The sequence below is a fragment of the Calliopsis andreniformis genome, chromosome 8, assembly GCF_051401765.1.
Source record: "Calliopsis andreniformis isolate RMS-2024a chromosome 8, iyCalAndr_principal, whole genome shotgun sequence".
Taxonomy (NCBI): domain Eukaryota; kingdom Metazoa; phylum Arthropoda; class Insecta; order Hymenoptera; family Andrenidae; genus Calliopsis; species Calliopsis andreniformis.
This window is the reverse complement of record NC_135069.1, coordinates 10,107,997-10,124,896: the sequence shown is the minus strand read 5'-3', so window position 1 is coordinate 10,124,896 and position 16,900 is coordinate 10,107,997. Positions and strand designations below refer to the sequence as shown.

The following is a 16,900-nucleotide window of genomic DNA, read 5'->3' as shown; positions in this document are numbered from 1 at the left end:
TTACTTACACTAACTGTTAGATTAACAAGATATTCACTAGAAAATCCAGGATTTGTAATGAAACATATAAGAATCTATGTCGTTTGATTAGGCTATAGAATATCAGTTCTAATCGCGAATTAAACAGGTATAATAAAAAAATCTTTATACACGCAATTGATTAGTTGTGTGACGTTTACTGAACTTGTCGAAGTATAGTAAAAATTATGTCATATGAAATTTGCTATTTCACGCAGCTTGATAGTAAATAGTTTTGCTTATCATGATTATATTTATCAGCAACAGCTAAGTGTTACTGTCGAAACAATTATTCGAATTTGGTATGGATCGTAGATTGAAGGTCAGCGAACTCTGAGTAAAGCATGTTAATGACAGATAAAACGGTTCACAAGTGAGATTCATTTTTTTCCTTTCACAAAATTGCTGTGTAACTAACATTTCCATTGGAAAATAACATTGAAATTATCATTACCATACAGATATGCGTAAACAATGGTAGGGTAAGCAGGAGACTACATATTTGTTTCTTTATAAGAGATTATTATTATACATTCCATTGATCGACATTTTTTAAATTATAACGATTCAATAAACATTATATTGTTTTCAACGCTCAATTTGTAACATTTAGTCATAATTTCGCATACGACTGTATTTATTTTTGTTCTTGAATTAGTTCTTATATTTTATAATTTAGAATTTTTTTTTGCACATGTACATACATATAATAACAAGTAAACAATAGAGATAATTGTTGAAATAATTTCTCGTTAATATTCATCGCGAAAATATTTTCAGATGTAGTATTCATGTAATACTTTTAGAAAGTAATATTTATCAGAAATCAATAAAAGTGGAAAACTAACATTCGGATATATCTTGAGATAAGAACCCTTGGAATAGAGATAAAATGTTACAGACATTGATAAGTTTTCGTTAACATTGTTTATTTCGAATTTGATACTATAAAAGAAAGGATTTTATTTTCTAAAAATATACGTTCAAGATTATTTTGTGTTCTTTCAACAGAATATTACAGTTCTGTTTTAATATCTTTACAAAGAAGTGAATAAATAAATAAATTTACTGAACGTACGTATAGTGATTTTCAAATAATTTTAAGCCACAAAAAATTATTCAGCGAGTGAAAATTAAAATACTTATTAATGAATATTACTTCGTCCTTGTGTTCAATGAATAACTTCAAATTTTCTATGCTGCATTTAAAAATCAATATCTGTAGGTTCAGTAAATCTTTTCCTTTGTACTTTCATGATTTATTTGAAAAACACAAAATGATCTAGAAAATTCTTCATGTGTTTTTCATATATTGTCAATCTCGATATTTGCATAAATACACAATCAGTCACAAAACTCTAAATACATCTTGTGAATTTGCAATATCGTAAAAAATATAAAAATCTCATTTTTGATATACTTTGATGTGCTGTCGTATTTTTCAGAATATTAGATATAAGCTTTTACAATAGATTTAGCGTTTTATGGTGGATTGTAAAGTCGAAACAAATTTAGTAAATTTTAATAACTCTGTACTATATTTATCTAGGCTCGCTGATATGGTATTCTACTTTAATTAACTCTTTTTGAAATTTCTACCTTAAAGAATATAACAATTAATAGTATGCATGTAGATTTTTGTGATCGATTGTGTTGATACTTTACAATATGTCGAAAGCCGTTTTTCATAAAAATATAAAATTATAATTACCAAAAACAAGAGAAGTAACAACATTTAATCCGATCTCGTGTCGGGAATAAAAGTTTACAACACACACTTTGGCAAACGTTTGCATTCTTTTGCAAATCGGTACACATTGACAAAACACATCGCGACATTGACAACTCGTAACGTTGCGGATATTTAATGATATTCGGTCAAGCACACGCATAAGGTGTAGATACGTGTATATTTCTTCTCTTTTCCATCAACATTTCTAAAATTCTGTATGAGGTCGTTTGGCCAGCCAATTGACGATCACGGGTATCTCGTGGACTCTCTTCTTCAATGCTCGAAGACCTGGATAGTTTTCCAGAGCTGTGACGCCAAAAATGTTCTCGAAATTTTCGAGGGCCACAGCGAACACGAAATCTGCCCACGTCGTCTGAAACATAATTGATTTTGTTTCCTTATGTCTAGGAAAATTGCAAGTATATTACCTATAATATATCAAACCTTTGCACGAATGAAGAAAGCATGTCGAGTACTTATTTACATATACAATCTAAGAAACTTCATCTTTAAAATTGTGGCACAAAAATTTATGGGAATATTAGATGAAACTTTTCAGTTAGGAAGCTATTAAAACGTTAGAAGTTATGGTGCGTTGCTTATATGTTTTGAAAGTTAAGAAGTTTGAAATTTGTTTTTTGATCTTGCTTTTAATCAAGCGTTTCAACGAGTACTTTTCTTATTATAGTAAGTTCCCTATTGTTAAATTTGTATTAAACGACTTGAAAGTTACAGCAATAATTACTGAGAAAATAATTGAATTAATATTAGACACACTTTCAAATTTATATGCCTACGCCCTTTTATATTTTTATTTATGAAACCTGTAATTTTGAATTTGAAACGTTACTTTTGAATAACTTATAATTATTATTAAATCAGAGTAATAAGAGATAAAATAAAGTTGTAATTCAAATTTATTCAGTTCTGATTTCATACTTATCGTTTTACTATAAATGCAGCTCACGAGATACTTTCCATAATAAAATATACTTTCTTTTTATTGTACGCCTATCATCTTCAAAAGTTTCTTCTCAAATAGTAGGATTTCAATATTAAATCTACTGGAACAACGACTTACGGTAGAACCGACAGTATAGCCTCCATTCTCGCCAACAGTTTGTTCAAACTTGTTCAAATAGAACGGTATCGTTTCTTTTAAAAGTTTCGCCTTCTTCTCTTCCTTCTTGTAAAGGTCTTCCTCGGTGCGATACTGGGATATAACTGGAAATATATGACATTAAGCGATGGAACTCGTTTATTCTTGCCAAAAAATACAACGACGAAAAATTCAAAAGAAGGGCAGTATTCATATCTCACGCGGTGTTCTCAATTTTTCATTCGTGTTTCTTAAGTTCGTGCATATCATTTGTTAGCGGTTTCACTACTTTGTATCATGGATCTTCTTTACTTTCGCGATAAAGTTCAAAGTTTTATCTGAAGTGCTTCTAATTGTATATTTTCTCTAAATAATTCTATAAACGGTTAGTATTAATTACCAGAATTTTCTGTAATTAATAAATATGGAGAAGTAATAAAATAATTGAATTGAAGAAACATAGTTGAGATTTTTTAATATCTGAAATCTATTACAAATTGCAAAACAATTACAATTTAAAGTTATTCAATTTATTAGTTATTAAAGGGTCATTTTTAAGATGCTTAAGAGTAAGTACAATATTCCTTTCACTTCTTTCAGAAAATTAGAGAATCATGTTCTTTATGATAAATCATAAAAAAAATTTTAAGAACATCTTACTGATAATACTCTTCTACATGTTGCAACATTGTGAAATAGTTTCAATGAGATTTGAATATTCATACTAGGTTTGGCTATAAATTAGATGAGTGTGATTGTATCGATAATTTCTGGTGAAATTGCCTGTGAACTTGTGTACATATTAACACTTCATAACAACTGATAACGCTTATTCCTGAGTCATTGACGTTTATGTTTCTATCAATGTCCGAAATTTTAGATTAATTGAAGATAATAATTTAAGAAGGTTCACCTGTACAATCTTATAAACGACAGCCCAAAATAACGAAAAGTCATTGAATGTTTTGCAATCTAAAGCTTCGATTCTGAGGTAAACATGATTAAAGAGTTACAGCAGTACTACTGAAGGCTGTTTATACTTTTCTTGTTTCACGTTGTGCTTATACTGGCATGTAATAAAACAAATCGAACAAAAAACCAAGGAAAGTGATGATACAATAAATAATGTATTTTAAAATGAAGCTTGAAGCAAACAAACAAAGTAATTGAGCATAGTCAAATGCTTAAAATATGATTAGTTATGTTCAATTTTTGACTAAGAACTTAAAATTCGTCAAAATGGCTTCAGGAATATAATAACCATTGTTTAGCAATCACACATAATGTCTTTTTTTATTTATTAAGCTGTGAAATCCCCTACAGAGTTATTAGCAATATACGCATTATTATTTTAGTTTTGGTTATATACTGGTTACATATTTACAAGACTAGTGGATCTATTAGAAATTTTCTAATTAGGTTCTGTACATCACACATAATGTTATTATTCTATAACAGCAGATATAATTATGCAGGTCAGTTTCAATGTGTAGAAAGTTAATTATTAGATAATCGTGAGGTTTGGCGATAAAGTTAAAATTTTGAAAAAAGTAAAATTGATTAACTTAGCTCCTAAGAAGCTCCATTTGTAAGCAGTTACTATCGAGCTGTATATGATTGCAATTGATTATCTATATTTCTATATTATAATAAGTATATCTATCGACGTTTTAATTCTATTAAATAGCGCCTACTTATTATAGTTTTTTATTTATTAAAAAAAGTTTAAGAACAAATTTAAAACTTATCATGAATCTAACGAACAATTAACTAAAATTGTATACCTCAGTTTATACTGATTTTCTTTATAATTTTACTTAACTATTTTTTGGCGTAATGTAATATATGAAAGGGATGCTATTACCTTCAAAATTTAAAGGAAGGTACAGTTTCGACGAATGTTTTTAACGATTATTGCATTGGACATCTGACAGTAATATCATTCCTAATGCTGATATGCAATAGTTCTATTGTAATATTGCAATATTGACAGTACAGATCACTATTTTGATGATACGAACATACTGACAGTATTATTGATCGCGTCTGAAGACCCGGATATGTAAACTTTGACACATTTTTATCCCTGAATTTTTGTTCAGAAACTAATTAAATTAATAGCTTAGCTAGCTAGCTAAAAAAAACTAATTAAATTAGTAGCTCAAAGTATTTTGCTTTTAGTCGAAATACCTTGTCAGAGGAAAATCTTTTATCTTATAAGCTAGAGAACACGAATTCATTCATCATAATAATTCAGTAAGTGGCACAAAAGAAGCATATATTATATTATATAGATATACATGTTCATATAGCGTTGTTTTGATAGAAGCTCGAAGATAAGTTGAAGTTTCTTTGGGATTATTCTTCCACTTCTCGCGATTCTTGCCTTCAAAAATTCGAATTCAAATCGCTGCTACGAAAATTAATCTTAGAAACAAATTTCTTACATCCCCTAAGCTTCTAACTAGCTCCAAATCGTGAGCTGATATCGTGGCGATACTGTATATCATAAACTGAAGCAACAATCTAAGAAAAAGTTCTATGCGATCTACAAAAGAGATATAAAATAATGTTTTACTATGTGACGAAGTTCTTGTTACGTTACTTTTAAGTCCTGACCTTGCATTCAATGATACATATACTTATTTACATACCCTGTCGACATCTGTAATCAATTATGTAATTCAGTAGCAAGAATAACGTAATAACAACAAAAACGTTCACACACAGACGTGTTGTCGCATGCAAACACTGTTTCTATCTCAGAATTGTTATTATATTAATCAGAATAATTGACGATGTCATCGAAGCAGAATTACTCTCGTGAAAAAATTGCGATATTCTAGTCGTTTAAGCGTATCGAATCAAACGAATCGTTCATAAAGCAAACTACAAAAAATTGCGGCGGAAGTAAAAAAAAATGTGTATAGATTCGATAAAACATCGGTGATTACTTTAACCGCGAACGATATCTCAGCGATTATTTTCTGCCCGTCTTTCGATAACGAAACAATCGCAAAAACCAGAGCTCCGATTGCAATGTTATTCAACCGATAATAGCGTTCTCTTGTCGTATTATCGAATAGAATAAGAATTTCTCAGTTCTCTGTGTGTTACGTTTGTCGAGACGCGGAAGGGGGAAAACGAAACTGCATACACGTTTCGAGTAATCGTGTTCCTTTCAATTTATGCCATTTTCGCAGGACTCATTAACGTATCATACGAACAGGCTAAGTTATGCAATAGTGTACGTAGTAATTGGAAATTAGTACGTTATCCTGCACTAGGATCTTCTGTTTAGCCATCGAGTAATATATTATTATACCGATTTATTGCGAAGATAATAAATGTTTACAGAAAGCTACGCTGTCGATTCGATGGAAATGCTTCAGGAATAACATTGCTGAAATGGATGGTAAATTTAATGCTTTATGATTTTTATAATGTACAGTGATTCATGAATTCGTTTACATGTGCAACAAAATTTTAGTTAATTGAGTCTCAATTATTCTCAGTCTTTTTTCTTCGGGGTTCATTCTTGTTTCTGCATTGTAATAGCAGGTGTAGTAGAAGTAAAACATTGACAAGATTTGCACTGTGATTAAATAGTAGTCTACAGAAAATAATAAAATTTGGAATCAGGAGGATATTTTGGTTTTGAAACTCAATTCTGTGGCTGTAAGGCAAAATGACGGAACACGTGTGTACTTTAAAAGTGATACAACTTAAAAAACACGATTTTTAAATTATAGTTGTAAATCACTTGGGTAGATACAGCAATTCATTATAAAAAGTTTGCTAGTTGAACGTTAAAATTACTTTTTTTTGTAAACTGCAATTCTTTTTTAAACTGCAATTTGTCTTGAAGACATTCAGCTATCAATATTATAGAATTTATTCAAAGAGCTGTTCAAATATAAAGTGCAAATTATTCAAATAATGACAAGAAAATCATTTAATGCTAATAACACAACTATTTTTTAGACTAAGTATTATTCAAGTTAGGTAACTATTATTAAGTAAAATTACTCTTTAATATTAGATATTAGATAGACGACAATATTAGATAGACGACAACGTGTAAGAGACAGCACAGAATGTTTCAACAGGGACACAGCATTGCACTGCTCGATACAATAAAAACTTAAGTTATAGTGTGTAATGCATGTTTGCTACAAACAATACAAAATTTTGGTTTGCTAAGCATGATTCCACTGTTAACACTCTAAGAGTATAGTCGGTGAAAAGGCTCTAAAAAAGTACTAAAAGTCTCTAAAAGTATTTAAAAATATTTTTTTGTTTCCTTTGAAAAATATACTTTTTTGAGTTGTATCACTTCTGAAATACATGTGCAATATGGAAGTCTCATTTTCAATAAGTTTAAGTAAACTAACCCATTAAATTTACTAAAAAATGTATAACATTGACAGTGATTCCAATTTAAAATAAAATTGTTTTTAATTCATTTTCATATTTATCACACAGTGCTCCCCTTCTTTTAGAGCTATCGCTGTAATTTTTGGATTACTATCGTTTTTAATTCTATAAATTATTGTTAATCATAATTATGTAAAAATTGTCATCCATATATGGGTGACATGGCAATCAGTATGTTCATAGAAGTCTACGAAAAAGAATTTGCATTTCTAGTAAGAGAAGATTAAGTGAAAGGAACGTCTGTCTTAAAAAGAAAGAATGTTAAGAGACTCGAGTCCATAATATATAATTAAGATTCAAAACTTTAAACGTTAATATGTATATTATGCTGTTAATTTGAATATTACTATCTCGTGATTTAAAAATATTTGATTTATGTCGATTTGCCTAGTAATCACAGAATTGAGGTCTTACTGTACTCGGTAAAAAAATTAGTTAAATTACTATTTACAGTTACTGAAAATTATAGTGATATATTTCTCCTTCGTATTTGATTTATACTTACTTGTACTACTTAACTGCTATTCACTTTTTTAAACTTTAATGTAAAAAGCAAATTATTTTTAGAATTCCACCATATACAGTGAAAAGTCTTTCAGGAATATCCATATTTATGTCTTGTAGTGTCGTTTTGATTGCAGTAAGTTAAGGATGGTAAAGTACATTAAATAATTTAAAAATTATCTTCCTATTGTCTTAGATAAATGATCTTAGAATGATCTACTCCAACATTTCGATTTTAATAAAACATGTTTATGTTATGAATTTAGAAATAAAATCACATCTTTCCTTGTTTGAAGAAATAGAATCACCTCTTCGTAAAGATAAGTAAAATTTTCGGAACTGACTTTATGAACCGCCACCAATAAGGCTAAGACAGTGCGTTTTGTAATATCTTCTGAGTTTATTTCTACACGTAGAACCATGTGTTTCTTGATTACATTGCCGATTTTATGATATCCTACGTAACAGTCCAATAAAGTTACTTGAAATACTCACATTGCTTGAGGTCCCCGAGAGTATCGACGAGCACGTCGCACAGCATCGCCTCCCATTCGTCCCTTCCAGTTAGATTGTGTTTCCTTGCCAAGTATCTCGCCACCGCGTTACTTTGCGCTATCGGTTTCCCGTCTATCTCCAGCACTGGTAGCATTCCATAAGGCATCGCTAAGAACAAACACAGTTTGAAGTCGATGCACGATCGATACAAAACTGCAAGGGACCAACGAAACGCTTGTGACGTCTGTTTCTGAATAGTTCAACAGCCACGCTTTGGTCTTTCGAACCAATATCTTTTGAAGCACCGTTACTCTCATTTTTGCTATTAGAAATTAATCATCACGTTATTTCACGTACAATGAGTCATGTTAAGTATTGTACTAAGAGTAAGAATTTAAATGCTCATTTTTGCGATTCATTCAATTTCATTCATTGAATTCTTCGTTTTCATAAAATGAAATACAGTTAAAGGGATTTTCATGGAAAATGTGGAATAAAACGAGCCTGTTTGAGCATGTTTTTGGAAAATTTAATTTTGAAATTACGAATTATGAAATACGCTCATTTTTATATTTTTATTTATAAATGGAAATTAGTAGATATGCCATTTATTTTAACACTAAGTGTACAGGTGAGTCTCGCAACTGTATCATATAAATTTTCTTGTAAACTGTGTGTTGCATGAGAAAATGTTTCAAACGATACAGCATACCTGAAAGGAGCATACCCTTGATAGCAGACAACTTTCGTTAAAGACATTTTTGCATGCAACAAATAGTTTAAAGAAAATTCAAGTAATGCAGTTGCAAGACTGACCCTGTATAAGATAAAATATTTATTTTCTAAAACTTATTTTAATATAATAGAAGTGGTTAAATTTATTGTTTTTTGGTTGCTTGTAAAGCTGTGTTTTGTGTTTTAGAATAATATAAAGAATGATGTTCGAATAACCAAGATTTCACTGTGATTATTACCTAGGTCATGGGAGAAGTACATTGTGTTTCGTACTTTCAGTTCTAAAAATAGATCTATTTATAAACATGATATTGATAAATTTGTGTAACAAACCGAGGAAAAGTCATTAAGTAAATTGCCAGCTAAATGATAATGAAACATATTCTGTGCTGAATTTCATTTCGAAAAATGCTAGGAAACACGACCTAATGTACATTATAGTCCAACAATACTAAGGCACTTAATAAATGTGAACAGTATTTAAATTTTATTTAAATTTTGAGAATCAATTTTATCTTATTAATAAAATGAATAACTGAAAGGAAAATCAAGAATGAAACAAAACACCTAAAATTCATGTGAAATGTGTCTGACTTGAGGACTCATTCTACTGTCATCGTCTGACCTGGCCAATGCACGCTGGCAGTAGAATAATTTTCAAGTCAGACACAATTCTCGTGCATTTTAGGTGTATTTTTGACAATGAACAACTCAGAAATGAAGCCTTAAACGCAACTTCATCACTCTTAATTTTAGTTTTAGCATGTAGAATCATTCTTCATAAAATTTCTGACATTTATTATCGATCAGCCTATATACCATACACAACAGTAACAAATGATCAAATCAGTGTAACGTCATTTATTTGAAATTTAAATGTCATCTGTCAAAATGAAAAGCATGTGTCCAAATAACTCTGGCGAGTAGCGTAATTTCACCCAGAAAGTAACTAAATAATCTCGTTAAAATGAAACGTTAAAGCAATTCTGTACTCACATTTCTTCAGTTCTGGCCAGCGTTCTTTGGGGATTCTCTCATCGACATAGTCGATTCCCGCGTAGGCAAAGATATAGCGGATATGCTCGGCACGGCCACGAGCATTGAAATAGATCAATTTGTATGAGGGTTGTCCCTCGCTCATTTTTCCTTTATCGTGATCTGAAACAATTGAACAGTCCATCATGCTGTGCGACATTTATGTAATTTATAATCAATAAAAAGATTTCTGTTATGCACACATGAGTTCTTCTTATAGAACTTTTCAAATATTTCAGCTTGAGCAGTATCTAGTGGTCTGTGATTACCTAATTAGATTAGTTTTAATACTAATATTGTTAACAACGTATTTACAGCGAGATATTTGCTTCTGAAGTTGAAGTTAAGGGATGTGTTAATAGTTTACTTTTTTGTTTTGTTAAAATTAGACATAAAAGAAAAATATGTCTGCTTTGTACAGATTCAGTGTGATGAATATAATGAGAGACTTAATGAGAGAATTGTGAATTTTATAAATTAGAAACATTGTGATTTTATATATCGTATGGTATTCTGTTTTAATTATTAGCTGCAAAATTCATCTGTTAGGAATTGAAGAATTACGAAATTCATAAAATTATTCAAAGTTTTGAGGGAACAGATCACGAAAGAGGAAGGACTAAATGATTAGCAGTAACTAAAATTTTCCAGAATTTGAATATTTAAATAATTCCTAGGAAATTCTGCGTATAATTATAGTAATTTATAATACGTTGCTAACAATGAAAGGACAGAGAATCCAACTCATAAATTTCGCACTATTCAAAGGATTTGTGGAATATCCCTGAAATCATCCGGCGATATTCTGAACACTTTTACACCCTCTTTCTTTTCAAGTGGTGAAGGAACGAGCGTTGAGAGCGGAAAATATGAGAAGCGCGTTGACCGCAAGTTGTGTGGCCCACTAGAAAGATTTTTCATTTTGTACAATTCTTTGCTCCACTTATCTTCTCTTATAGCTTCTTTTTCATCCTGATTATTTTTCTACGTGTTTCAATTCAGCATACTATTCAAATATAATCACGCTTCTATTCATTCCCCGATTTGTTTTTTCGTTAAGGAGTAACTATAATATTTATTTGAATATTAATAATTGACCTGCAGTCGCTTATGTTAATTCATTTCCTTGTGAGCAGAACCGCGAAAAGTAAATCTAAATAGAAATTCGTGGGACTTAAATATTATAACATGTGCTTAAAAATGTTTTCATATTTGTGCTTATTAGTTTCCACCTTTTGGTGTACCTAAATTTCTTATAAATACGTCAAATACAATTAGTATTCATGTATTATTATTTGAAACGTGCATGTGTGCATGCTGAATATATGATAGAATAATAATAATTATACGCTATTTTGTGTTGTGTAGAATGTTGGCTCAAATCCCCTAAAAGAATTAGAAAAACGTGAGACATTCCAAATGCACATAAAAAAGTTCGCACATATACCTAAAAACGCATAGTTCTTTTTTACGTGTTTAGTTACGTGCTATTTTATATTGCATAAAATGTTGGCCCATTTCTTGCCTGTACGGTGTGCTATCTTCTTTAAGGTCCTTCTAGACCCAGAGATATTCCGGCTCCTTGAATGAATGGCACACAGTGATAGGTTTTAAAGAAAATACCACACCATATGCAATATAAAATAATGTATAACTAAAAAGCTAAGCGTTATTGCACATATGTGCATGTGGACCTGTTTCATTGTCATTATATCTAAAATCTACTCTCGAAAAAGGTTCCATGTCTTTAGAAACACCCTGTATAAACAGGAATCAGGTTGTACTATTCTTTTCTTAAAGTGTCCAAGAAAGAATGGTGTAAGAATTTTTCGAAAATAATAAATATTATTTTAAATATTAAGTTCTTTTTGGCTCATCCACAACCCCACAGTGTTACTTATGCTGATCGATAGGAGGATGTTGTTCTAAGATTAAACAAAATACTGTGCAAACGTAATGTTTTCCAAAGCATGTTAATATTTATTTTTTAAGTTATATTAAATGCCTTTCGTATCGATCATAGTTTTTATTCAAAATTTTACTATCTTTTACACTTTTCACATAATACTCGTAACACTTTGAAGTCACTCTTTGAAAGCTTAGAGCTCTCCAGAATCGCAATGATGCTATTGTTATGCGCCGCAGTGTGGATTCTACGTATAAGTATTCTATCAAAGTGTGCTACAGTTTCTCAGGAAGTTTTACAGGCCATTACTTGAACTACATAAAAGATGAAAAATTCGTTGCCCCCTTTGAATACCTTTCCAGCTGGATCGAGATAAATTCCAGTTCCCAAGCGGTCAATCGCGCACCCATTTCTGTTCTCGGTTGAAATTACGTTGAAGCTATCTAAACCAAAAACTTCGTATGATGTCTAATATGCACCTAGGACTTGGAAGCACCCTCGCAATTTACAGGTTCGTAATTCGCGTGTAACTTCCATATCTGCGCTGAATTTTAATCTACTTGCGAATCTCCATCCGCTTGTTTCGAGGATAACGAGGGGGTTGCGTGTTCACGTGCGTACAGGAGAGAGTGCTATCAGATAATAAGACCTGTCTGAGTAGATAAACCGAATATGCCAGCGGAAATCGTTGAAATTCATTGCTGACACCTCGCCGATAGCTTAAATTAACTGGTGGCTTGTCGAGCTTAGAATATCGCTCATAGGCCTTCTAAGTTCTAACTTTCCTCTGATTTTGTTTAGCAGGATATGGGTATTTCACTGAAACTTTGTTTTAGCTTAAGCGCAAACCTATCGATAATCGGCGATCGATAAGATTGTCGGTCTAAAGGCTGATCACGAGCTAAGCAATCCTTCTTTTTCTATCTAGAAGATAAAAAGACAATCGATACACAGGGTGTTCCAGATCGAAACTGACAAACTTTGCTAGCATATTTGGGAGGTCATTCTGAGCAAAAAATGTTATATACACCATGGGTTGACATCTCTTCTTTCTCGAGATATGGAATATTAAATGATATGAACCATAAATAATCAGTAATTAATATCAGTAGTTATAATATTATTATATTATTATTATAATATTATTATATTATAACTACTGATATTAATTTTTTATTATTATATAATAATAATATATTATAATATTATTATATTATAACTACTGATATTAATTTTTTATTATAATATAATAATATTATAACTACTTGTATAATATATAATATAACTTGTATAATATATAATTATATATATTGCATAATATATAATGATATATATATATATATATTGTATAATATATAATAATATATATTGTATAATAAAATGATATATATATATATATATATATATATATATATATATATATATATATATTGTATAATATATAATAATATATATTGTATAATATATAATGATATATATATTGTATAATATATAATGCATAATATATAATATAACTTGTATAATACTAATATAATAATATTATAACTACTTGTATAACTAATATGATAATATTATAATTACTTGACTTTTAATAGTAGTTGTTTATTTGAAATTATGTTTTACATTGTTGTATACTGACTTAGACTAGTTTAAATTGTTTAAAATGTCTACCTCGTGTCTTTTCTCGAACAGCTCGTTTCAATAAACACAGGAATAATCTTCTAAAGCCTTGTTCAGATTACTCAAGTGACTTGAATTCAAGCGGCTTGGACGCACGTGATTTGGGCCAACTTGATCAATGTGAAGGTGTTATTTTACTTGACTTGAGATATCCTTTCAAGCCTTACGTGAAGTTGACGTCCTTTCAACTTTTCCTTGCCTTGAAATACGTATTGATTTATGCGTACTGTACTGTGCAGGGCAAATTTCAAGCAAATCGAGAAAGATATGAACATCAAGGTAGCTGTCAAAAGTGCACGTTTTGTTTGAAAAATTCATAAGCAAATAACTAACACGCATCACTTCTTTCGACGCCATTTTTGTTATTTTTATGTGATAACTCGGATTTAAATTATTTTTGAATTCAAGCTGCTTGAATTAGTAATTTGATTAATCTGAATTAATTGAACAATTACGCCTATCAGTATTTTTGTCTATACCTCAAAAACGAAGTCAAATTGATCTATGGTGTATATAATATTTTTTGTTTAATTGCCTCCCACATATGCTGGCTGCTGTGAACTTACATATAATATTATTAGAATATAACAATATTTATATGTATTCAAGGATCTGTATTTTTTATTCAAGTTTAGAGCTTTACATATGAATAATAAAGGGGAACGATAGATAATTTCACAAACAAAAAGACTAAACAAATATATTAAAAACGAGTGTTTGTAAAAATGAATTCTGAAATAATTGTTTATAAGTAAATTCTATGATTTAAGCAATAATAGATAATTATTGTTTCGAAATGTTCTTTTCAAATTTTTTATAAAATAGCATACATGCAAAATTTATTAATCACAATGATAAAAAAGAATAATCATCTAATTTGAACTAATTTGAAAAGAAATATTTTGATCGGAAAGTAGTTTCTCAATATGATGCACATAATAAGAAATCTTTCTTATTTTTATAGCAATTTATATTGTTCTTATATTTTTATTGTTCTCATTTCAAAGCAAATATCAATAAAAGAGAAACTATATTAAAAAATGATTGAAGTAAGCATTTTGTAATGCTGAATTCTGTTAGAAGAATAACAATATCTCAAAATTTTATTTTCCAGTGTTACATTGTTAGGTTTCAGAGACGCAATATAAGATTAACAATAGATGTTATTCTTAAAATAAGAATAATAATATAAAGTAACAATGTAGCCAGAATGCAGTTCGAAATAGATCATCTCGAAATCTAAATCCTGCAAATTCAATGGCCTTGTTTCTTGTGGTGGTATGGTAGATACAAACGTTACGACAGTTGCTTGATCACGTGGCGTAACATAATGAGCCGAAACACGTGACTAATTTCTAGAGCATCGAAATATCTGGTTCTTTGATTTTTAAACAGATATGAGGAACAATAAAAGTGAAAGGAACTGTCAAACAATGGTACAGAGATTGTATCCTGCCAAACTGTGAATGATTTGGACTTTAGTTTATAATATCTATTATAATTTCGAGTTTTAGTCTTTCACACAATCAAATCAATACTTCAACATTTTCAAATATGTTACAAATTTATAATATATTTATAATACAAATTTACCAAAGCTATTGTTTAAATTGACTCTTTCTGGTTTAATATTCGATGCAAATAAAGAATATCTGACAATAGAAAATATTCAGATGAATTAGTCACTTAGTCAATTGAAAATTTATTTCTTTATTATATATTAAATTTTGCTTGTCGTTCCTCATTCAAATGGATGTGGACTCTGCGACGGTATTAAACGTATTAAATAAATGTTGTAAATGAATAGCAATCTTAATTTTAACTGATGAGCAATTCAATATCTATATTATTATGATAATCTCTTTCTTTTCTCAAATATTGCAATTAGCAAACCATTTATGTCCTTTTGTGATCATATAATTTCCAATAATGAAAATGCCAAAGTACCGATAATCATATACAGTAAAACCTCTATTATATGAATTAATTTGGAGACAAAAGTGTTCATATGAGAAAATTTTTCATATAATAGAACAATAATCGTTTAGCACTCAATTTGATTTAATAATCAAAACAGAATGAAATAGATCCAATACAAATTATATAGAATCAAGAAAATAATATTTTTCAATCTTCCTTCTTTTTGTTTAATGAAATCAGAAAAATCAAATTTATGGATACCAAATTTTGTTGGCAGCCAAATCATTTAATTTCTTTAATATAAGTAAGTCTGAAGTATTACATTCCTTTTGGGCTCCAAATCATCTACGTCTCGTTTCCAAGGCTTTGAATGCTTCGAAATTAAGTAGTCTTTGTCTCTACTAACACTGTCTCCTTTTTGGCTATCCACTTGACTATTATTTAACACATTTTGTAAAATAAAGTCACCTTATACAAATACTTTTGTGCTAAATTTGTTGCACACATCCCGTTTTCGAGGTTTCTAATTACTTCACAGTTTTTTCTAATTGACAAAACTACGCGTTTCTGTCTTGTCGACATTACGATGTAATGTTGTAGCATGTATGTCACTTTCAAACTGAGTTATTGTGCTAGATGTCATCCTACAGAAGCAAGTAATATGTATTTATGTTTATGTACAGTGCTGTAGTAGGAATATCGTTCATACAGGGTGAGTCACGCAATTGGGACGAATTATACCTAGAATTTGGTAACACTGAAACATCCTGTAGAAGGAAAAGTTGAATGGTATGATAGTGTCTATTTTTCTACGATTTTACTCTTTTCATAAATGTAACAATACACTTGAAAAATGTAAATGCACTTTTTTTTAGATGGAATTCCATGTCCTTTTGGTTGATATGATTCTCTGGTCCATTTTGCATAAAAAAGTATTCAGGTACCATGTTCAGAAAATTAATATTCGTGTGCTCTTTCACACTTCTTATAAATCATTTATTTACAAAAAGTGCTTGATCGTTCCGCCTCCACGTTACAAGCATTTCATACATCATTTATTAATATTTTTCATAGCAAAATTAATGTAGGCACTGTTGACGTTTAGACAATGCAATTTCATTCTTTGAAGTCTTCCACAAAAACAAATTGGTCGAAAACGCACTTTATCTTTGAGCTACCTCAAGATAGAAAATGTGAAATATCTCACGAAATATTGATCTGTTGAAAATGGTACACTAATACTTTCTTATGCAGAATGATTCAAGGAAACGATATTAGTAAAAAAAAACAGTGATCCACTTAAAAGAAAGTGTAAATGCATTTTTCAAGTGCAGAAAAA

The 16,900-nt window shown here is 29.9% G+C and overlaps 1 protein-coding gene across 3 annotated transcripts in view; it reads right to left on the bottom strand.

Moving 5' to 3' along the window:
• Positions 1–717: 717 nt before the first annotated feature.
• LOC143182131 (glutathione S-transferase-like) overlaps positions 718–16,900 on the bottom strand; it is a 67,217-nt gene continuing 51,034 nt past the window's right edge. For all 3 annotated transcript variants that reach the window (XM_076382920.1, XM_076382918.1, XM_076382919.1), the window contains exons 2-5: positions 10,017–10,178; positions 8,286–8,453; positions 2,832–2,974; positions 718–2,123 (exon numbers count right to left, since the gene is read on the bottom strand). In XM_076382920.1, the coding sequence (XP_076239035.1) occupies positions 1,956–2,123; positions 2,832–2,974; positions 8,286–8,453; positions 10,017–10,161 (624 nt within the window). In that variant the 5' untranslated portion in view covers positions 10,162–10,178 and the 3' untranslated portion in view covers positions 718–1,955. The remainder of the gene's footprint in view (positions 2,124–2,831; positions 2,975–8,285; positions 8,454–10,016; positions 10,179–16,900) is intronic.